The sequence below is a fragment of the Staurois parvus genome, unplaced genomic scaffold (assembly GCF_062004578.1).
Source record: "Staurois parvus isolate SC_StPar_1 unplaced genomic scaffold, SC_StPar_1.0 ptg000051l, whole genome shotgun sequence".
Classification (NCBI taxonomy): Eukaryota; Metazoa; Chordata; class Amphibia; order Anura; family Ranidae; genus Staurois; species Staurois parvus.
Genome location: NW_028317847.1, coordinates 1,876,475 through 1,899,728, shown reverse-complemented (window position 1 = coordinate 1,899,728; position 23,254 = coordinate 1,876,475). Strand labels below are relative to the sequence as shown.

Genomic DNA, 23,254 nt, shown 5'->3' with positions numbered 1-23,254 from the left:
TTATTATATTTTTCAGCTTACCAGTTCTTAGATGTGATGGCTTTTAGACTTTTTGGCTTCCTTTCTTCTATTTTCATTTGGTGAACCAGCCAGCATGTCTGTTGTTTTTCAAAAGCACAAGCTCTCCGGCAGAATGTATCAGTTTACATGGATGAGATTAATCATCCATCACCAGCAAAGGTGATTAAAATGATCAGCTTTTATTTCTTTATGTTGTACCTGATTATATAGTGGGAGCTGGAGTTTGGCTTCCATTTCTTAGTGTATCTAAATCCACAAATACATTTAACACTATTAACCCCCCCTTCCCCCAGGCTGACAATGGTGCTGTCTGCTGTGCCGATGTGTTACTGTTCAGACCACCAGGTGAAAACAGGGAAAAAAGCCAAAGAAAAAGAAAATGATGCAGCCAACACATCATGCTGGGACACTCATTCTGAACGACTGCCATTTAGAGAACACCCTGCAATTTTCTGGATCAATGCAAAGCATTCTCTGATTGGATGAACTGGAGATCATGACATCACTGCCCCTCTTCACTTCAACTAGTCAGAGAATGCATTCTAGTCAGAGGAAAAATGCATTCTCTGAATGGCAGATGTGCCAAGCACCTACTGTGATTATTATGCAGAAGGGCTGCCACTCGGCACGGCACCTTGAAGATAGTAGTTCAGGCTACTACAGTGGTTGGTTAGGTGTCACTTATGCATACTTAGGCTAGGTTCACATCTGTGCGGGTGGTGCTACTGCGGATAAGTGAAAATCCGTGCAGCCGCACCACCCACACATATGCGGACCCATGGGCGGGTGCCATTAGTTCTAACGGCACGCCGCCCGCACTGGAAAACGCAACTGTACTGGAAACCGAGGTTCCCGTGTGGGCTGCGTTTTCAGAAGAAGTGCAGGGACTTCTTCCCTGCATTTCACGGGGCACGAGAGTCCATTCAAATGAATGGGCTCTCATGACTGCGCAAAACGCGGCCCACACGGCTGCATATATGGGAACTGGGGCTTACACTGGGCTAGGCTGGGCCAGCTGGTAGCTTGGCTTTTCGATAATGTAAAGAGTAGTACGTAGAGCACAGTAAGCCAAACCAATCAAAATTCATCTCTCCTTGATCTGATAGTTTAAATGGAAGCTGATTGTATTCTATTACTTGTATAGTTATTTTTTTATAGCTGTATAAGTATCTTTGCACATCACTCACTGCACTACGTTACTGAAAGATCCAGAGACAAAGTTTTTACTGATAGAGACAAGCATGGGTATCCTCTAGCCAAATTCTGAACTTGAACATTTGTTTTTTACTCCAATGAGCTGCAGGTTGCCCTGCAGTCGTGTAAATAAATAGGTGGGCAGTGGGGCGGTAATGACACGGCCCACAGCTCACTGGAGAGAAAAAAGAACACAGATTTGGCTAGAGATGATTTTGGAAGACATCCAAGATCATCTCTATTTTACGGCTTTGAAAGGTGACATATTTGGAGACCGCGGTTCTGCCAGACACAGATATCATATTTTCTTACTTGTAGGGTCCCACCAGTTTCTCATCGTATAACGCCTCAAAGGTCCTCTCCCGTGTTAGAGACACCACAGTACGGATGTTTTCTACAGCATCAGTGGCAATCTGAGAAAGATTTTCAAAAACGAAAATGATAAATATGAGACAATGACACTGGGTCACCAGAGGCTGGAAAGACTCTTAAGTTTGTCTTCCAACGTTTGCTCTCCCTGTGGAAGCCTCAGCGGATAATCAGTTAGGTCCATATATATTTGGACACAGGCACAGTTTTAGATTTTTTTTTAGTTTTACCAAAACATATTCAAGCTTTAGTTATATAATGGATATGGGCTGAAAGTGCACACTCTCAGGTTTAATTTGAGGGTATGTACATCCAAATTGGAGGAAGGGTTTAGGAATTACAGCTCTTAAGAGTAGCAATCCCCCCTTTTTCAAGGGACCAAAAATAATTGGACAGTTGAATCAAAAGCTGTTTCATGGCCAGGTGTGGGCTACTCCTTTGTTATTTATTCATCAATTAAGCAGGTAAAAGGTCTGGAGTTGATTCTAAGTGTGGTATTTGCATTTGGAATCTATTGCTGTGAACCTACATCATACGTTCAAAGGAACTGCAAGTGAAACAGACCAAGGCTTTAAAAATGAAACAAATCCATCAGAGAGATAGCAGCAACATTTAGAAGTGGCCAAATCAAGTTTGGTACATTCTGAGGAAAGAAGAATTCACTGGTGAGCTCAGCAACATAAAAAGGCATGGATGTCCACGGAAGACAACAGTGGTGGATGATCGCAGGATCCTCTCTATGGTAAAGAAAAACCCATTCACAGCATCCAGACAAGTGAAGGGCTCACCCCAAGGTGAACAGAAAAGCCAGATTAGACTTTGCCAAAAAAACTTCTAAAAAAGCCAAACCAGTTCTGGAAAAGCATTCTTTGGACTGATGAAACTAAGATTAATCTGTACCAGAATGACAGGAAGAAAAAAAGTGTGGAGAAGGCTTGGAACAGCTCATGATCCAAAGCACACAATGTCATCTGTAAAACATGGTGGAGGCAGTGTGATGGCATGGGCATGCATGTCTTCCAGTGGCACTGGGTCATTGGTGTTTATTGATGATGTGATAGAAGACAGAAGCTGCCGGATGAATTCTGCAGTGTTTACAGATATACTGTCAGCCCAGATTCAGCCAAATGCAGCAAAGTTGATTGGACAGCGCTTCACAGTACAGATGGGACAATGATCCAAAACACACTGCAAAAGCAACCCAGGAGCTTTTGAAGGAAAAGAAGTGGAATATTCTGCAATGGCCGAGTCAATCACCCGATCTCAACCCAATTGAGCATTCATTTCACTTGCTGAAGGCAAAACTAAAGGCAGAAAGACCCACAAACAAAGAACAACTGAAGACAGCGGCAGTTAGAGCCTGGTAAAGCATCAGAAAGGAGGAAACCCAGTCTTTGGTAATGTCCATGGGTTCCAGGCTTCAGGCAGTCATTGCCAGTAAAGGATTCTCAACAAAATATTAAAAATGAACATTTTATTTATGCTTATATTCAATTGTCCAATTACTTTTGGTCCCTTGAAATAGGGGGGATGGCAACTCTTAAGAGCTGTAATTCCAAAACCCTGCCTCCACTTTGGATGTACATACCCTCAAATTAAACCTGAGAGTGCGCACTTTCAGCCTATATCCATTATATAACTATAGCTTGAATATGTTTTGGTAAATACCTGAAAAAAACTATAATTGTGCCTGTGTCCAAATATATATAGACCTAACTGTATGTGGGCTGTTTTACCTGCCCAAGGATTTGTATGCTGCCTATCTAGTCCTAAGATTTATAAAGTTATGCTCTGTTTGGCAAGTCAGGACTCCTGATTTGCATTTCCTACAGGTCTTGCCCCTCCCCCACCCTGTCCCTACTAGAACTACATTCCCTTCACACACATTCCTGGAAGTACGGCTCATCAATGGAGGGTGCTGTAGCGACTACCAGCTGGGACTGGAAACATCATAGGCAAAACGTACATATTCGCCAGCACACCACGGATCACGATATGGTCCAAAAAGGTTTTTATTCCAAACAGTTCACATCACAAAGAAAAGTGCAACACATGCCTGACGAAGGGGTCCTGCGTGGCTCTGAAATGGTTTTTATTCCAAAAAGTTCACATCACAAAGAAAAGTTCAACATTTCAGAGCCACGCAGGACCCCTTCGTCAGGCATGTGTTGCACTTTTCTTTGTGATGTGAACTGTTTGGAATAAAAACCTTTTTGGACCATATCGTGATCCGTGGTGTGCTGGCGAATATGTACGTTCTCCTCAGTGGTCCAACATTCTTGGGTTATGGACCCTTGGAGTCTTCACATTTGACAGGGAGCTGCTGGTCCTGTGTGGTACAGGATGATGTCAGAGAAAGAGCTGCATGTCTTTCTACAGACAACTTAACACTGTACGCATGCTTACAGGAGAGGAGTGCATGCCATCATCGGTGTCCTGCATTTTCCAGGATACTGTGTTGTCTGCCATGGGTTTCTGGATTACAAATTTGGCTGGCCGGTATGCCAAATCCTTTGACGCGTAAAACATTTCACATATTGATTATTCTTTACTTGAATTGTGTATTTAGTTGTTTGCCTGGAGTTCAGATTCAAGAGATCTCTGCTTTTTTTTTTGTGTCTAAATGAAGGACACGTGTACTTTCTGCTCTATAGGGCTTCCTTCACATATGTGGTAAGAGGTCAGTAAAACCAGAAGGTTGGGACGCGGTTTTACCTCCCACTAACCACCAGGACATTCTGTTGCTCAGGGCTGTTTACATGTCGCAACACAAATGAAACAATAATACACTGCAACCACCCTATGTCCTCATGCAATACAAGCAATTGTGGTGTGGTGGTGTGGCATTTACATTTAAATCAAGCAGTGAGGAGATGATATGTCGCCTTTCCACTGTCTGTCAAACATCCCCTGAAAAGTGAACCACTGCAGAACGATTTTTAGAGGGGCGGCAAGGGCTTCCATACATGTGTACGAGCCCTAAATTGTACCCATTGCATCCACAATTACCATTATCAGTGATCTTCCTGAACCAGAGCCAACTCACTTTTCCAGCAACTTCCAGCTCCTCTTTGTCCTTCTTTGCATGGCCAGCAAATGTTTTCATTTCAATGAGAGCAGAGACAGCAATGACTGGCACAATAGCCAAGATAAGAAGAGTTAACTGCCACCCGTAAACAAAAGATATTATAGTGGCAGTGCCCAGGTTGGCAATGTTCTGAGCTAACAACGCCAGTCTGCTCCCGGTAGCCTGGAAGAGATTAACACATTGAATTAGACTCCAGTCTTCATATACAGTTTATACATTGCAAGGATTTTCAGCAATCTTTACAAGAGATTCTCATCTGCTTCTGCCCAGTAGATAGTGAGACAACTAGTGCAGTTGCTAGGATCTTTCCCAGGTTTGTGAAGGTAAAAGTGAGATTCTTATTGATGTGAATTGTTTCATGTTTTTTGCATTCAGAATGACTTACATGGGGAAAATTTAAATAATTGCCTGTGTACACAAGCCATCAAAAAACTAAGATAAAATGTATCCTCAAGACCCCCAAAAAAAAACAAACCAGAACTGATATGTAAGGGAACTGCTGGTATATATATAAGGCTCATGTACACGGGACGTTTTGAAAACACTTCTGAATGATGGAAACTGACTGCTGGAAACCGTAGGTTAAAAAAATGTCTTTTTAGCCACGTTTGCATACTGCTCTTATGTGCATTTGTGTTTAGAAGTGTTTTTTTAAGATAACCTCAGGAGACCTTCCAAAATGCCCAGAATGCACTGAAAAACAGTAAAAAATTAACTATTTCAGACATTTTGAGAGAAATAGAGGGACCAGAAGCAGAGAGAGCAGTATGTGTTGAGATGACCTGTCTTCTCTGGTTGTATTCACTATGGATCCCATCATGAGCATAATGCGGCACGTACTACCATTTTTTCCTTCAAGCAAAACCTGGAACTGACTGCGCTGGTGTACCGGGTCCATTTGAATACATGGAAAACGCTTTGCATGCATTTGTGATGATGAAAAAATGCTCTGGACAGCATCTGGATATGGAAAAAACGCTTATAAATACACATGTAAGTGTGTATTTATTAAAAGTCATCAGCTACAGTTTTTATAGCTGCTGACTTTTAATAAACACAAAACTGACTGGAACTCCAGTTTATTATCACTTTCAATGCTGGGATAAGTGTATAAATGTAGCAGGAGAGTATGTTGAAAAATAAATGCAGTTTCCATTCCTTGAAATTAGTTTTTTTATTATAAAAAATCAAGTCCTGGTTTGACTTGAACGCCCCTCGTATATAACTATATCACATGAAAAAGACCTCTCCTCCATAATAGTATCGAATAATAGACCACTTCTTATGGCTAAATGACCACTCAGAATCCATAGTGGACATCTGTAATTAAATGTGTTGTAGAACCAATCCACATTTGGGCAATAGAGACCCAGAGCAAACTGCGACAAATGTATCAAAAATCGTTGGAAAACACCCAGGAATGAGTGCCCATGTCTTCACATATGTATGTAGTTTATAGAATGCCATGTTGGCAGTTGGATCTTTACATGAAGGTTCTCCAAACTGTATGGAATAATTGCCTAATGGGGGGGCCACCAGCTTGATGGAATACTGAAAGACTCCCAGGGAAAGGTGCCGATATCATCACATGTATTCTTGTATATGGGGTGTGGTCTAGAACCTTGTGTACACAAGCCCCAGAACAGTGATATGTGAGAAGGTCTGATGTCCATATGACTTGATCAATCTCCGAGGTTATAAAATGATTACTGCACACCCTGCATGCCTCTAGATTTACAGTACCCTGTACAAGACTAAAGGCACCTAAGGACTACAGGGGATACTTGATGACCTCAAGATCTACTGATTTTTGGAATAGGTAGAAAGCCAACAACAGGAGCAGGGGGACAATATGGATTCTGGTAAAGGCTACCAACAATCTGACTACAGTTACCAAAGTAGTTAAAAGAGAATGCCCGGTGTCATTCAATCTGGAAGAATTAGGAAATGCTGTGAGTGTATGGTATCATGAGCCTGTCTCTTAAAGGGTCTCATCATCCTACCCTGCACTTGTGCAATGATGTGAAGAGATTCGCCATCATCACATCAGCACCTCTCCTTGCATCGTTGGTGCCCCCCCCCCACTGCTGCAGAAGATCCAAAGAGGACCCTGCAAGTCAGGACCCCACCAGCCTGATGACATTTGGAAAAGGAAAGTATACAAAATGTTAGAAATACTGCTGTGGAGGCCTCCAGATAGAGGTAAGGTGAGGGCAACGTTGGGCTTTGATTCTGTGCGCTTGCCAGCCACTTTATTAGGTTCAATTGCTTAGTAAAACAAATTGCCAATCAGCCAATCACATGGCAGCAACTCAATGCATTTAGGCATCTAGACGACTTGCTGAAGTTCAAACTGAGCATCAGAATGGGGAAGTAAGGGGATTTAAGTAACTTGATTGTTGGTGCCAGACTGGCTGGTATGAGTATTTCAAAAACTGATGATCTACTAGGATTTTCATGCACAACCATCTCTAGGGTTTACAGAGAATGCTCCGTAAAGAGAAAATATCCAGTGAGCGGCAGTTGTGTGGATAAGAATGCCTGGTTGATGTCAGAGGTCAGAGGAGAATGGGCAGACTGGTTGCTGCGACATTCAGATGGTAGGGTCAGAATTTGGTGTAAACAACATGAAAGCATGGATCCATCTTGCCTTGTATCAATGGTTCAGGCTGGTGGTGTAATAGTGGGGGGATATGTTCTGGGCACTAGCAAGGTGGACCTAATAAAGTGGCCGGTGAGTGTATGTGAGCAGTAAATAAAATATACTTCTATTTTTTGTCTATTACTAATTTATATTATTATATTATTAGTTCCAGCAAAGGTGAAAAAAGGGGCACAATGCAGAATAACCCACCCCATGTACTTGGGAGGCATCTGTAGCCAGTCTTGTGGTTAAGGCACCGGTGCTGTTCTTTTTGTCATCAAACCATCCAATTTCCTGCAATGTAACAATACACACAAAGCCAAATCAAACACTGCATGGTGTGGAGGAAACAACAACATGGGTTTAAAGAACAGCAAAATGTGTTAATATACAAACATTGGTTATACAAGAATGCATATAAAACAGTCACATTAAGGATAAAACAATGTGTATTCAGCAACATATCTCTGCTATATTTTAAAATGAATTTTTTGTGGAAGAAATATAAAAACGGTGATGAGTTAAAGAATAACTCCACCTGTGTGGTGAAAATATGTACATTGCAGGGATTTTACCAAACTTTGAAGCTGATTCCTACCTGTTTCTCCTTTGAAGAAAAAGCTGTTGGAACTTCTATGTCTTTTGCAGAATGATTCTGAATGGGAGTGACTTCTTCATTACTGAACAGCTGATACACTTGCAGGATTCTAATGAGGAAAGTTGCAGGGTCTACATCTTTTTAGAAGTGCTTAACTCTTTGGGAGTATCTCACTAAAAATAAAATTTTTGTTCCAGAGGATGCCTAAAATCTGACTTGTATCTTAGTGCAGACCTTTGGGAAAATCAGTGAGCCAATCACACAAGTATAAAATGTTCGGGGGGCATTCCTTACACCATCTGTGTACAGAACAGTTCCTGAATGCCATATTGCAATTTTACAGCAAATTACAGAATTGCAGATTTTTAATAACACAATTACAATATGGGTTGTGTAGCAATTGTATATGTTAAATAATTTTACTTGCTACATTTTTTTTCCATTAAAGTGGAGGTACCCTTTAAAGAATGAACGAAGAGAAAAATATCATAGAACCAGCAGAATAAGTTAAAGCCAAAGCCAATGTTCCCTGTTACTTTGTATAGGTTGTTTGAGCCAAGCTGGCTGCTATATCTAGATCTTGCAGGCTCCACCTCCACAACATCTCCAAAATACGCACATTCCTCACCCCAGACACCACCAAACAACTCGTACATCCCTCATCATCTCACGCCTGGACTATTGCAACTCCCTTCTCACTGGCCTACCCAAACGAACGATATCCCCACTCCAGTCGATCCTAAACTCAGCGGCCAGACTCATCCACCTCACCAAGCGCTCCACATCTGCCTCCCCCCTCTGCCAATCCCTTCATTGGCTCCCGATTGCCCAACGCATCAAGTTCAAGCTGCTAACTCTGACCTACAAAGCCATTCACAATGCCGCCCTGAACTACATAACTGACCTGATACCCAGATACCACCCTACCCGTGCCCTCCGCTCCTCACAGGACCTCCTGCTCTCTAGCTCCCTGGTATCCTCCTCCCACGCCGATTGGAGGACTTCTCCAGGACTTCCCCCATCCTCTGGAACTCCCTACCCCAATCCATCAGACTGTCACCTACCCTCCTCACCTTCAGGCGCACCTTGAAAACCCTCCTCTTCAGGGAAGCCTACCCCACCCTCACCTAACACCTGACCTCACCTAACAACTAACCTCTTCCACTCCTCCCGCCACTCCATCCCCCACAGCCATCTCCTCCTGTACCACCTTCCCCTCCCTCCTAGATTGAAAGAGCAGGGCCCTCAAACCCCTCGTGTATTGTATTGTTACTGTCTTGTCTCATGTTCTGTCCCCCTTGCTACTGTACAGTGCTGAGCATACCCTTTGGCGCTATATAAATACTGTATAATAATATAATAATAATATATGCCTCTCGGGGGATCAGGAAGGATTTTTTCCCCTGGGGAGGGGGGTGCAGGGGCCAGTGCTACAGTAACATGTTACGAAAGGTGAACTTACCTTTTAAGGCGTGCTGGCCATCAAAATGAATGAGTTGCTTTAACACAGCCCACCCTAATACACATAAATGCTTTGCAATAACCCACTGAATAATCTGAAGGGGGCTGTAGTGTATATATACGGTATATATATATTTTTTTCCATCTCCAAAGCAAAATTGCAAAATGAAATAAATCCTTTTGTTTTTCGGGGACTGACAGTTCAATAGCAGTTACTAGACAGGCAAGTAACAATAGACTGGTGATACATTGTTGTTTTTCAAAAGAACAGACCTGTCAATGTTTTTAGAAAAAATAAAAAGAACATTCCATTACCTGTCTTAACATAGCTTTGAAGGTCATCAGCCTGAGTCTCATTGTCAGAATCTCTCCCGCTTTCCCAAATGTAAAACCCTGCAATGGGGAGAAGTAAGTTATGTAGTCTGTATGTAACTGCCTTTATCTTTACAAGTAGCACAGTGACAGTTAGAACAATCCAGGTGCACATATAGAAATACCTGGCACTGGGAGAGTTTCAGTGTCCCTCATCCCCAGTATACAGAGGTCCATTGGTCAACATACATATTTACATCACCTGTGATCAGCATAACTCCAGAGGCATAACAACACATCATGGGGCCCCATAAGAAACCCTTGATGGGGCCCTTGGCTAAAGCTGGCCATAAACAATTAGATTTTTGTTTAAATGTTCAGAGGGAAATTCTGAAAAATCATTCACCCGAACATTTTTTTTCTTGCCATCACTTATTTAACATCATTCTGTCAAATTTGTAAGTTTCCCCATGGTTTATTCTATTAACCCTTTTGCTGCCAGAACTGTATTTGCAACATTTGGGCTGCAGCACAGCCGCCCAATGGCTTCCAACTAACAGTCAGGAGTCTGCTTGTCACTTTTATACACAGTCCCGGTGGCTGCAGTCACTGGATTGTGTATAAAACCCCTTGCTACATCGTACAGACCAGGCAGCGAAAGGGTTAAAGTCCCTGCAAGTACAGAAAAATACCTACTGATCTGCAGAAATGCACTCAGTTCCTAAAGCTAGCCATACTCTCTCCTCACTGAGCTCTGTAGAGTGTAATATCAACTCCCTGCCCCCTGCTTTCTGAAAGCTCAGAGAAGCTGTGTAAATTCTGCATTTTGAACAGCTGTAGAGGAGAGAGTGTGCAACAGATAAACAAGTACAACTTATGCAGGAGGATTTGCTTTACCCAAATCTCTTGAGACCACTGGGTATATGTAAGGATTTACAACCACTTGAAGGCTGGCCATACACTATACAATTTGCTTACATTTTTATGTCCAATTTCCTTTAGATTTACCATCAACTATGTACTGCAAGGGCCTGCCTAATTGGATACAATTGAAAGTTATGTCTGGAGGAAAAGAAATGTAATCTCCAAACATGGAAAGGGTTCTTCACAGTGAGAGTTGTGAAAATGTGGAATAGACTCCCTCAAGAGTTGGTTCTGACCAGCTCAGTGGATTGCTTTAAAAAAGTCCTGTATTCTTTCCTAGATACACAGAATATAACTGGACTAACATTTATAGGTAAAGTTGATTCAGGGAATATCCGATTGCTGATTGATCAGGAAGGAGTTTTTTCCCCTGCAGGAGCAAATTGGATCATGCTTTGCTGGGTTTTTTGTCTTCCTCTGGATCAACTGTGGGAATAGGATTATAACTTTTTTTTTTTTTGTTATGGTCGAACTGGATGGACTTTTGTCTTTTTTCAGCCAGACTAACTATGTAACTGTGAAAGTGTTGTTTAGGTTTGACCTCATATTATATGGTTTTTGGTAAATCTAAAACTAAATTTTCAAGAAAATTGTATAATGTACGGCCAGCCTTAGTCCAGCTATAGATGTAAAGCCAGCCATACATGGATCGAATTCTGAAAGAATTTTCTTTTGAAAATCTTTTCTAAGAACTTTCATTTGAATTTCGCACCATTAGTGGGTCACAGAAACCCACTTTTCCCACGTGAAAATTGGGTTTTTGTTTCATATTCATGTGACCATTGAATATGAGTGATCAGGCATGTTGGAAATTTTTTGAAAAACAAATGAATTTCTGATCAATGATGGGAGAATCGTGTGAGAAATGTAATCAAAAAGGAGCCGAACTGTGACCTGGAAAGATAAGAAAATTCTTGGCCACAAAAATTCTTTTCTGTAGCAACATGTGAAATTGAAGGCTTGGTTGATCGAATATTGAAATCAATTGTGGTGCCATCGGATTACAAAATCCACGAAAGTTCCGATTTTTTTTAAAGAAAATTAGTTCAGAATTCAACCCATGTATGGCCTGCTTTTTCAAACATCTATCAAGACTTTGGATGAGCTCAGGTATGTGGACTCCTAGTTGGGACCCAACTTAACTATCCCTCCAGGAAGCTCTCACAGAGCCAATCATAAGCAGCCCAGGCATTCCCTGCCCAGCAGCTGCACATATACAAGGGCTGGATATACATGTAGCTGCAGGAAGGGGAATGTATCATCCTCTAATGATTGGCTCTGGTGGGATATATCAGGTAGGTTTGGACCAGGATCTAAACATGTCTGAGGTCATCCTTACCTGCTGGTCACATCAAGCCTGACTTTGACATTGTGCGACTTACAGTGAAGTCGCATGATTTCAAAATCGGATGACCTGCCGATTTCAGGTGCGATTTGCAAGACATCTAACACAGATATCTATGCAAATCGCAACAAAAGTAGTGCATGCGCTACTTTAGAAATCGGTGCGGCTCCGGCCAAGTCAGAACCGCCTCGATATGACTGCTGTAATTGCGGACAATAGGGTGAGACTTGGCATACGATTTGCAAGTCACATGGCATGCAAATCGCATGCCAAGTCGCACACGATGTGACCGGGGTGTCATTCTAGACTGCTGCTAGTTTCCAACACCGTCCTGTATTGTACAGTGGCCTCCCATCAGGGGTCAGGAGATGCATGCTGTATTTACCTGAAGGAAAAACGTGATAAAGGAAACGCCGCCAAGTGCCAGGAACAGCAGGCAATACAGGTTGCTTCTGGATCTCACTTCGTCAGGATCTTGAAGTGCAAATACCTGCAAAAAATGTTTACACAGTTAGATAAAAATATTTTAAGAGCAATGTTTAGAGTCATAAAAAGAAAAAAATGCACCAAAGCTGCGTTTAGAGAGTAGCTTACGAGCATAATTTACACGCATGAATGTGCGCATGTGAGCATAAATGTATTCCAATGTGTGTCCAGAATAAATGAATTTTCAGGCCAGTAGAATGTGTTTAGGCTCCATTCACACCTGACTATTTCGTAAACTTGTGCAAAATCGCATGTTTTTGCATACGTTTACTAAACACATGAAAAACGCATGTCGCATTTGCAATGTCATTCATTTTTACTGGAAACCCAAACGCGGCAAGCAGACACCCGTTTTTCTGCTCAGACAAACATGCCACAAACTCTGCAAAATGTGCAGTTAAACAAGTGTGAGGTTCAACGTGACAAAAAGCCACAAGAGCTACTTTGCCATGTTTGTTGGCCATTCAATGGGCTGACTATGCATGCAACACAATAACGTGCACAAAATGCGCACCAACGTGGTGTGATTTTGTGCACATTCTCAATACACTTAGGTGTGAATGCAACATACACATCAGTAGAGTCATTTTTCTGCCAACCTCCGACAGAAAAAAATCCAGCATTAATTCTAATGCCCGTGTGTATGAGACCTTAAAATGTTACTAAACCCCCCGACCCTGCATTCACTATATCTGGTCTCCCCGGACCCTGCATTCACTGTACCTGGTCTCCCAGGACCCCGCATTCACTATATCTGGTCTCCCCAGACCCTGCATTCACTATATCTGGTCTCCCCAGACCCTGCATTCACTATATCTGGTCTCCCCGGACCCTACATTCACTATATCCAGTCTACCAGGACCCTGCATTTACTATATCCGGTCTACCAGGACCCTGCATTCACTATATCTGGTCTACCAGGACCCTGCATTCACTATATCTGGTCTACCAGGACCCTGCATTCACTATATCTGGTCTACCCGGACCCTGCATTTACTATATCCGGTCTCCCCGGACCCTGCATTCACTATATCTGGTCTACCAGGACCCTGCATTCACTATATCTGGTCTCCCCGGACCCTGCATTCACTATATCTGGTCTCCCAGGACCCTGCATTCACTATATCTGGTCTCCCCGGACCCTGCATTCACTATATCTGGTCTCCCAGGACCCTGCATTCACTATATCTGGTCTCCCCGGACCCTGCATTCACTATATCTGGTCTCCCAGGACCCTGCATTCACTATATCTGGTCTCCCCGGACCCTGCATTCACTATATCCGGTCTCCCCGGACCCTGCATTTACTAAAGCTGGTCTCCCCGGACCCTGCATTCACTATATCTGGTCTACCAGGACCCTGCATTCACTATATCTGGTCTCCCCACACCCTGCATTCGCTATATCTGGTCTCCCCGGACCCTGCATTCACTATATCTGGTCTCCCCGGACCCTGCATTCACTATATCTGGTCTCCCACAGTACACACAACGTTGAAATGCAATTATTTTAGCAAATATAAACTGCTAAATACCTTTTCTCATCAGCAGTATATAGCAGTCTTGTGACTTCTATCAGTGTCCAGCAGAGCACTGGTTAAAGCTTGTAAGAGAAGTTTTCATTCTCTCCTATGAGGCTGCAGGACCCCTGCCTCTGTCTGGGCAGCACTGATTGGCCCTGTGCTGATTAAATGCACTCTCCCAAGAAAAAAAAAATTCTCTAGCAATACACACTAAACTGAGCATGTGTAACTTGCCTCCAAGGCTCTGTTCTATCAGGAGATATATTGGGGACAGTAGAAGAAGGGGAGGATCAGAGAAGACAGGATCAAACCACCTTTTTTCACAATGCAGAGGATTAACCCCTTATGTAAAACAAACATGCAGCGCTCCTAAATGGTATGAAACAAACAACATAGAAAACAAATATATATTACTCCCAGTTTAACATATATGCTTATATGTATGCAAAATGGTGCATGACGCACATAGCTTTAAAACGCCGTGCGTAGATAAGTTCATAGAAGCGTGAAGATGGGTGACAGTCTGTTTCTAGTGAACATCAAACATTCGTGATATCAAATGGTGAGGAAATGAGAATATTATGCACTAACCAGATAGCGCTATATAAAACGCATGTAGATGATGAGATCATCTAGGTGTGAGCATCTGGACCCAGGTGTTCTGATTATGGCAACATCTATCACAGCATTTCCACAGGATTTCCAAATGGCAGAGCTCTGATTGAAGACCACCAGAGGGAGCCAGCAACCAGGATCTCTTCAGACCAGGTATCCCAAGGCGTATAGTATGTTCACCGACCACCAGAGGGAGAAAGAGCTCAGGAGAATATCCAATAATATCCTTAGGGAAAATTGGCTCAAGCAAAAAAGAGCCAAAGTACAAAAATATCTAAGTGCAGCATTACTTTATTCAAAGATGCAGAGAAAGGATAAAATATACAACTCACATGATATGAAAAAGCCCATTGGCCAGACAAAATAGGTCCACGTGGTTAAAAGGTCACTGAGGGCAGCCTTCTGTTACAAGATAAGTGGGTTGTTGGATCCTAATAGTTTTCAGGTCTATTATTACTTGTTTTGTGTCTTTTGGAAAGGCCGGTGTATTAGCTACCAATGGCTGCAGGAAAAAATCAATGTATTGTCCTATTCGTGAGGTCAATGAGCCTATGCCACTTATTATTGGTCTACCTGGAGGTTTGGCTGGGTTCTTGTGTATCTTTGGTAAGCTGTAAAAAACCGGTAACCTCGGTGCTATAGGACACAGGTAATCCTTCTCCTTTTTATTCAAAATTCCTGTTTCATACCCTCTTTTTAGAAGACTTTTAAGCTCCTTTTTGTAGGGTATGAGAGGGTTACTTAGTAATATTTTATAAGTGGTATCATCATTCAGGATATCATATGCCTGCGTGAGGTAATCTTTTTTGTCCAAAATAACCACTCCTCCACCCTTGTCTGCTGATCGAATCACTAGAGGGTATGAAACAGGAATTTTGAATAAAAAGGAGAAGGATTACCTGTGTCCTATAGCACCGAGGTTACCGGTTTTTTACAGCTTACCAAAGATACACAAGAACCCAGCCAAACCTCCAGGTAGACCAATAATAAGTGGCATAGGCTCATTGACCTCACGAATAGGACAATACATTGATTTTTTCCTGCAGCCATTGGTAGCTAATACACCGGCCTTTCCAAAAGACACAAAACAAGTAATAATAGACCTGAAAACTATTAGGATCCAACAACCCACTTATCTTGTAACAGAAGGCTGCCCTCAGTGACCTTTTAACCACGTGGACCTATTTTGTCTGGCCAATGGGCTTTTTCATATCATGTGAGTTGTATATTTTATCCTTTCTCTGCATCTTTGAATAAAGTAATGCTGCACTTAGATATTTTTGTACTTTGGCTCTTTTTTGCTTGAGCCAATTTTCCCTAAGGATATTATTGGATATTCTCCTGAGCTCTTTCTCCCTCTGGTGGTCGGTGAACATACTATACGCCTTGGGATACCTGGTCTGAAGAGATCCTGGTTGCTGGCTCCCTCTGGTGGTCTTCAATCAGAGCTCTGCCATTTGGAAATCCTGTGGAAATGCTGTGATAGATGTTGCCATAATCAGAACACCTGGGTCCAGATGCTCACACCTAGATGATCTCATCATCTACATGCGTTTTATATAGCGCTATCTGGTTAGTGCATAATATTCTCATTTCCTCACCATTTGATATCACGAATGTTTGATGTTCACTAGAAACAGACTGTCACCCATCTTCACGCTTCTATGAACTTATCTACGCACGGCGTTTTAAAGCTATGTGCGTCATGCACCATTTTGCATACATATAAGCATATATGTTAACCTGGGAGTAATATATATTTGTTTTCTATGTTGTTTGTTACATACCATTTAGGAGCGCTGCATGTTTGTTTTACATATTGATGTTTTTCCAAGAGGTTTTCTGAGGTTTTACCCTTTTATGCTAAGCTGCTCCACTATATAGATCTAGCGCTCGCTTCTTTTTAGATATTTGTTTGATTAACCCCTTAGGTTCCACAGTGAGTATAACAAGCATGCTTTACTGCATATACAGACTGATTTTACTGTTGTGGGTTTAGTAACACTTTAATAGCTAGAAGAGAGGCCACTGTGCAAGCAAAGCTTTCTTTACAAAGTGTTAGAAACAAAAAACGTTTGATGTTTGCAGCCTCTCAAAGAAAACAAAAACTCTAGCAATACATACTAAACTGCGCATGTGCAGAGTGACTCCTAGAGCTATCAGCAGATGGATTGTGGACAGTAGAAGAAGGGGAGGATCAGAGAAGACAGGATCAAACAGCCTTTTTACACAATGCAGAGAATTAACCCCTTTGGTGCCACAGTGAGTATAACAAGCATGCTTTACTGCATATACAGACTGATTTTATGGTTGTGGGTTTAGTAACACTTGAAGCGAATCACTTACACATGTATAGAAAAAGATCATGTAAAGCTCATTCACACAGCGCTTTGCAGTAACATGTAGTAAAATGAACGCGTCACCAAAACGCAGCATGCTCATGTTGGTGTGCTGTGCTAATTCATTTTGAATGGTGCTCCAATGCGCTACCAGAATGCTCCTAGAGCGCCACAATGGTGTGCATTGCGGGGCAGTACAAAGGGCAGCATGTCCTCAGTGTATGTGCGTTGAGGTGTCTTACAGTGTATTCATTTTGAATAACCTGGAAAATGCATCACAACTCAACCAATGCACTCACCCTTGTGCTGTGGCACAGTTCTTCCTGGTGGGAATGGGCCCTAAGCCTGGGTTCACACTGATGCGGTGCAGAATTCGCAGTGTTTTCTGTGCGAATCCCGTACCGCATCAGAATTGCACCCCGTTCATGCGAACCGATGCGTGTGTGTATGTTAACAACACCCCTAAAATTGGTCCACAAAATGTGGTGCGATGTGCAGAATCAGATTGCATAGGTGTGAATACCCATGTGATCCGATTCTAGTGCGGGCCTAAAAAAGGGTCCTGCACGTTTTTGGTGCTGGTGCGCTGCGATTAGAGCCATACAAAATGTATGGCTCCGATCACACTGCACACAAATCGCATGTGATTTGCACAGGAATGCAAAGGAGAAAGTCACCAGCACAGCGAGGATCACCAATATGGGTCCAAAAGTTTTAATAAACGATCACATAGTTACAGCAAGGCAATGTTTCGGAGTCACATGCCTGATGAAGGGGTCCTGCGAGACTCCGAAACGTTGCCTTGCTGTAACTATGTGATCGTTTATTAAAACCTTTGGGCCCATATTGGTGATCCTCGGTGTGCTGGTGACATTCTCCCTTGCTGATTCTGTTTGGTTTCAGCAGACGGTCACTGCAGGACCCACTTATGCACACAGCCATTTTTAACGCAGGAACGTGTGCGTTTGGATTGTACACTTGCATTTTGCACAGGAATGCGGTGCGGTTCCTGTGCGAATCACATGCGATGTACCGAACCGCATGAATGTGAACCCGGGCTAAAGGTCCTCACACCGTAGAATGCTGCGGAAATGCATGCACCATAATGTGCTTTGTCACACGTTGTGGTGCGCTAAGCTAAGGCATCCCATTCATTCACCATCAGCCCCAACACAGTGAAAGTCATTACAAACCAAACAAATGGAAATCTCTGCGCTAACCCAAATATATATCATACCACATTTTATATTGGGCAGTCATTGCACTTTATCTATTCATATCATCAGTTATACAGTTGCAAGAAAAAGTATGTGAACCCCTTGGGATTACGTGGAGTTTTGCATGAATTGGGCATAAAATGTGCTCTGAACGTCATCTAAGTCACAACAATAGAAGAACACAGTCTGCTGAACATAATACTACACAAACATTAGATGTTGCCATGGTTTAATTGCATAACATCTAATGTTTGTGTAGTATTATGTTCAGCAGACTGTGTTCTTCTATTGTTGTGACTTAGATGACGTTCAGAGCACATTTTATGCCCAATTCATGCAAAACTCCACATAATCCCAAGGGGTTCACATACTTTTTCTTGCAACTGTATCTCTATAATTGTCTGATGCATTTACATGCGTTTGTTTTCTTTATTTAAAATATATTTTTATATTTTTTTTTGAACATTTATATTGGACTATACACATCTTAGTTATGCTGCGCTTTTTCCATATTGGCAGGAAAAGTCACTCCTGCTGGATTTTTTTCCCCACAATGCAGAGTGCACTGTAACGCAGATGAATTGTCTATGTACATTGGGGGGTTCAAATCACTCTGGTTCTGCTTTAATACTAAAAATACCTAGCAGCTGATTAAACAAACTAAACCTACTTTGAATAATTCATAAAAAAAGATTTAATGATTTAAAATATTAAAATCTGTACACACCCCAATAATTTTGGAGAATATAATGGCAAACGCTGGCTGGGTGCCTCCGTTGATAGTGGCACAAATTATTCCCACCACAAAGTAAGGCCATTCGGGTTTGTTCAGCTTCATAATCTTGAAGAACGATACCGGTGGAAGTTTTTCAGCCTGAAAAAAAAAATATATATGTTGTCATTATACTGACATTCTTGCCATACTTGAAAAGTTACTATCAAGCTGCATTAAGCAATCTAAAGTTTAGGCAAAATAAGATCAGTTATCAGAAGCATTACATAGTTAGTCTGGCTGAAAAAAACACAAATGTCCAGCCAGTTCAACCATTAAAAAAAAAACAAGTTATAATCTTACACCCACAGTTGATCAAGAGGAAGGCAAAAAAACCAGCAAACCAATTTGCTCCTGCAGGGGAAAAATTCCTTCCTGATCCCCCGAGAGGCAATCGGATATTCCCTGGATCAACTTTACCTATAAATGTTAGTATCCAGTTATAACATGCTGCGTGTGTCCATAGAGACACACAGCTCTGCCCAGCCCTGCTCCCTCTTCACTGGTTTTGACTGGCAGCAGCAGGGGCAAATAATATGCAAAATTGTATAACAGAAACAAAGAAAAGTGCGTTTTTCTTCAAAAGTTTTAGGTGTTTTTTGTTTTATTTTATCAAAAAATAAACTCAGTGGTGATTAAATACCAGCAAAAAGAAAGCTCTATTTGTGTGAAAAAAAAATGATAAACATTTCATATGGGTGCAGTGTTGCATGACCGCGCAATTGTCAATCAAAGTGCGACAGCGCTGAAAGCTGAAAATTGGCCTGGGCAGGAAGGGGGTATAATGCCCGGTATTGAGGTGGTTAATGATGTGTAACTGATACCTATGACGCTCTTTCTACGTCTTGGACATCAGCAGCAATTATTGTAGCTGGGCTACTCATTGTAGTTCCGTTCATTTGAATATTTACATTTTATTATACTTTATGTGTTTGATGGTCATGTTCCACCTGATGCTGGGCTATTTTTTAACCTAATAAAAGGTGTTCAATTCTTTTTTCTGATTTGTTCATATATTTTTTGTACAATTGATATTGATTCATACGGTTTGGTACCCTTAAAGCCCCATTCGTTTTTCTGGTTAGGGTCTCATTTACTACATTTCCAATTAGGGGTGTGGTATCAGGAAAACCTTGCTCACAAGGATATGGAGAGAATTTTTGTCTCCATCTCCCACTTCATGTATATCTAATAGATAACTTTATCACTTTAAAGCAATTTTGCCACAAAACATTTATGTAAAAGCTTCTGAACGCCTACCTCTAATACAGATGGGGGGGTTTAACTCCCCTGTCTTTGAGGGATAAAGTCTGTGACCGAATTTTCACATCTATTTCTGGTTGTCAGATGCCTGGTCCCCTGCTGCATTTAATGGTTTCTCCCATCAGCCCCTATGTCACTACTTTGCCCTGTAATACTGTAACATTTGCAAATGGAACCACAGTGCAGGCATCTGACATTGCAAAGTTCAGACTCACCATCCGTCAGAGAGGAAAAGCTGGCCATGCACTAACATTTCTCCCCTTCAGTCCCACATGCTGAAGAATTGTTTCTTCCAACCATGCAAAAATATACTGCTGATGGCTATTGTATTTGGACAGACACCACCCAGGCCTTTCAGAATACCCAAACAGTGACTGCATCTGGCTGGATGAAGCTGCTGTTCAGCCTACTACTTTCTGCCCAGCGATTTTTCAGGTCAAAGGATGTGGGGCAGGTGAGTGCAACAGAGGGCCACCCACAGCTGGAATTCCAGCCAGTGTATCAAGAACTAGACAACATTTGTATGGCCAGCTTAAAGTGTATTTCTGCTATTGCAGTCAAATTTGTGTAAACCCCACTATATGTTAATCATGCGTTCCCATGCACACAGCATGCCCATTTTTAAAAAATATTTCTTACCTTGTAAATGTTTCCCATGAGGAGGTGTCGTGGCTGACTGGAAGGTTTTTTGAGCAATGTTACAGTGAGCCTGTCCCAAGTCTGTCCTCGTTAAAACTGAACTCCACCCAAAAGGGGAAGTTCCGCTTTAAGGCCTCCTTTCCCCCCCTCCTCTTTCACATTTGGCAGTCTTCTTGGGAGGGTGCCTGATTTTGACAGGTACCCGATCCCACTTCTGCTCGGATCACCTAGGCCAGTGGTGGGCAACCTTTTTTTTCAACTGAGCCAAATCTCGCCAAAACCACGGTTGAAATTTATTTTGAGAGCCACATTTTTAAAACTGAAAATACATAGGATGGTACACTGTTTTTAGTTTCAATAAGTTTTTATAGTAATTCATCCCCCATATAGTAATTCATCCCCCATAGTAATTCATCCCATATAGTAATTAATCCCCCATATAGTAATTCATCCCCCATAGTAATTCATCCCCCATAGTAATTCATCCCCCATAGTAATTCATCCCCCATAGTAATTCATCCCCCATATAGTAATTCATCCCCCATATAGTAATTCATCCCCCATAGTAATTCATCCCCCATATAGTAATTTATCCCCCATAGTAATTCATCCCCCATAGTAATTCATCCCCCATATAGTAATTCATCCCCCATATAGTAATTCATCCCCCATAGTAATTCATCCCCCATAGTAATTCATCCCCCATATAGTAATTCATCCCCCATAGTAATTCATCCCCCATAGTAATTCATCCCCCATAGTAATTCATCCCCCCTATAGTAATTCATCCCCCCTATAGTAATTCATCCCCCATAGTAATTCATCCCCCATATAGTAATTCATCCCCCATAGTAATTCATCCCCCATATAGTAATTCATGCCCCATAGTAATTCATCCCCCATAGTAATTCATCCCCCCTATAGTAATTCATCCCCCATAGTAATCCATCCCCCATATAGTAATTCATCCCCCATAGTAATTCATCCCCCATAGTAATTCATCCCCCCTATAGTAATTCATCCCCCATAGTAATTCATCCCCCATAGTAATTCATCCCCCATATAGTAATTCATCCCCCATATAGTAATTCATGCCCCATAGTAATTCATCCCCCATAGTAATTCATCCCCCATAGTAATTCATCCCCCATAGTAATTCATCCCCCCTATAGTAATTCATCCCCCATAGTAATTCATCCCCCCTATAGTAATTCATCCCCCATATTAATTCATCCCTCATATAGTAGTAGTAAGTAGCAAGTAGTAAGCCAAGTCCCCCCTGTGTCAATTCACTTACCTTTGCTCCGCGCGTTCCTCTCGCCGTGCTCCCGCGCCGTTCAGGTCTTCAGGGCGGACTGTGAGAGGAGCCTAGCTCCTCTCACGTTCGTCACGCTGCCCCGCCTACACACATCCTGACAGCCAATCACTGGCTATCAGGATGTGAGTGGCAGCGAGACTGGCCAATCATTGCATTTGAGCGCGCTGCCCTTGCTGTTTTTTTTTGGATCACGCTGCAGAGTCCCTGCCGCCCGAGAGGAGGGAGGAGAGCGGGCGCCCGGCACACAAGAGCCGCATTAAAGCGTGTAAAGAGCCGCATGTGGCTCGCGAGCCGCGGCTTGCCGACCACTGACCTAGGCGATTCGAGCGGAAGTGCTCCTTCTCCCTCTCCGCAGTCTTCTGGAACACAGCACAGGTCCCAAGAGACTCAGTGATCACAGACACAGTGCGCAGCGCGGCTCACACATGCGCAATGGACATCCGGCTGTCAAGCCATGAGATGTCACAGCTGGGTGCCTGCACTAAGATGCTGGTGCCAGGGAATGAAGACGATACCTGCCGCCCTGTCAGGTGAGCACACCACTGGATCCGGGGACAGGTAAGGGTCTGTTTATTAAAAGTTAGCAGCTAAAGTTTTTGAAGCTGTTGATTTTAAATTTTTACAAAAATGACTGTAGCTCCGCTTTAACATACAATGCAAATAAAGCCCATCCTCTATACCAGCAATGGGCAAACTACGGCCCGCGGGCCGTATACGGCCCGGCGGACCTTTTAATCCGGCCCGCGGAGCTAGGCTCCCACTAGGCTCCTCTCACAGTCCGCCCTGAAGACCGGTGTAGCATGAAAATCTGTCTCCTATGAGGATCTGTCCCCCTCAACGTATGTGCGCATGTGCCGGAGATCGCCGATCGGCTGCTAATGCCTGAAACTGGCACATGCGCAGATACGTCGGGGGGGACAGATCCTCATAGGAGACAGATTTTCATGCTACACCGGAACGGTGCGGGAACACGGCGAGAAGAACGCGCGGAGCAAAGGTAAGTGAATTGACACAGGGGGGACTTGGGGACTTAATATGGGGGAAGAATTACTATATGGGGGATGAATTACTATGGGGGATGAATTACTATAGGGGGGATGAATTACTATATGGGGGATGAATTACTAT

At 42.6% G+C, this 23,254-nt stretch overlaps 1 protein-coding gene across 1 annotated transcript in view; it reads right to left on the bottom strand.

Moving 5' to 3' along the window:
• Positions 1 to 23,254, bottom strand: part of ABCB1 (ATP binding cassette subfamily B member 1) — a 117,599-nt gene that overhangs the window by 14,495 nt on the left and 79,850 nt on the right. The window contains exons 17-22 of the mRNA XM_089666257.1: positions 18,862 to 19,008; positions 12,342 to 12,446; positions 9,691 to 9,768; positions 7,527 to 7,610; positions 4,631 to 4,834; positions 1,528 to 1,628 (exon numbers count right to left, since the gene is read on the bottom strand). Coding sequence (XP_089522383.1) covers positions 1,528 to 1,628; positions 4,631 to 4,834; positions 7,527 to 7,610; positions 9,691 to 9,768; positions 12,342 to 12,446; positions 18,862 to 19,008 — 719 coding nt within the window. The remainder of the gene's footprint in view (positions 1 to 1,527; positions 1,629 to 4,630; positions 4,835 to 7,526; positions 7,611 to 9,690; positions 9,769 to 12,341; positions 12,447 to 18,861; positions 19,009 to 23,254) is intronic.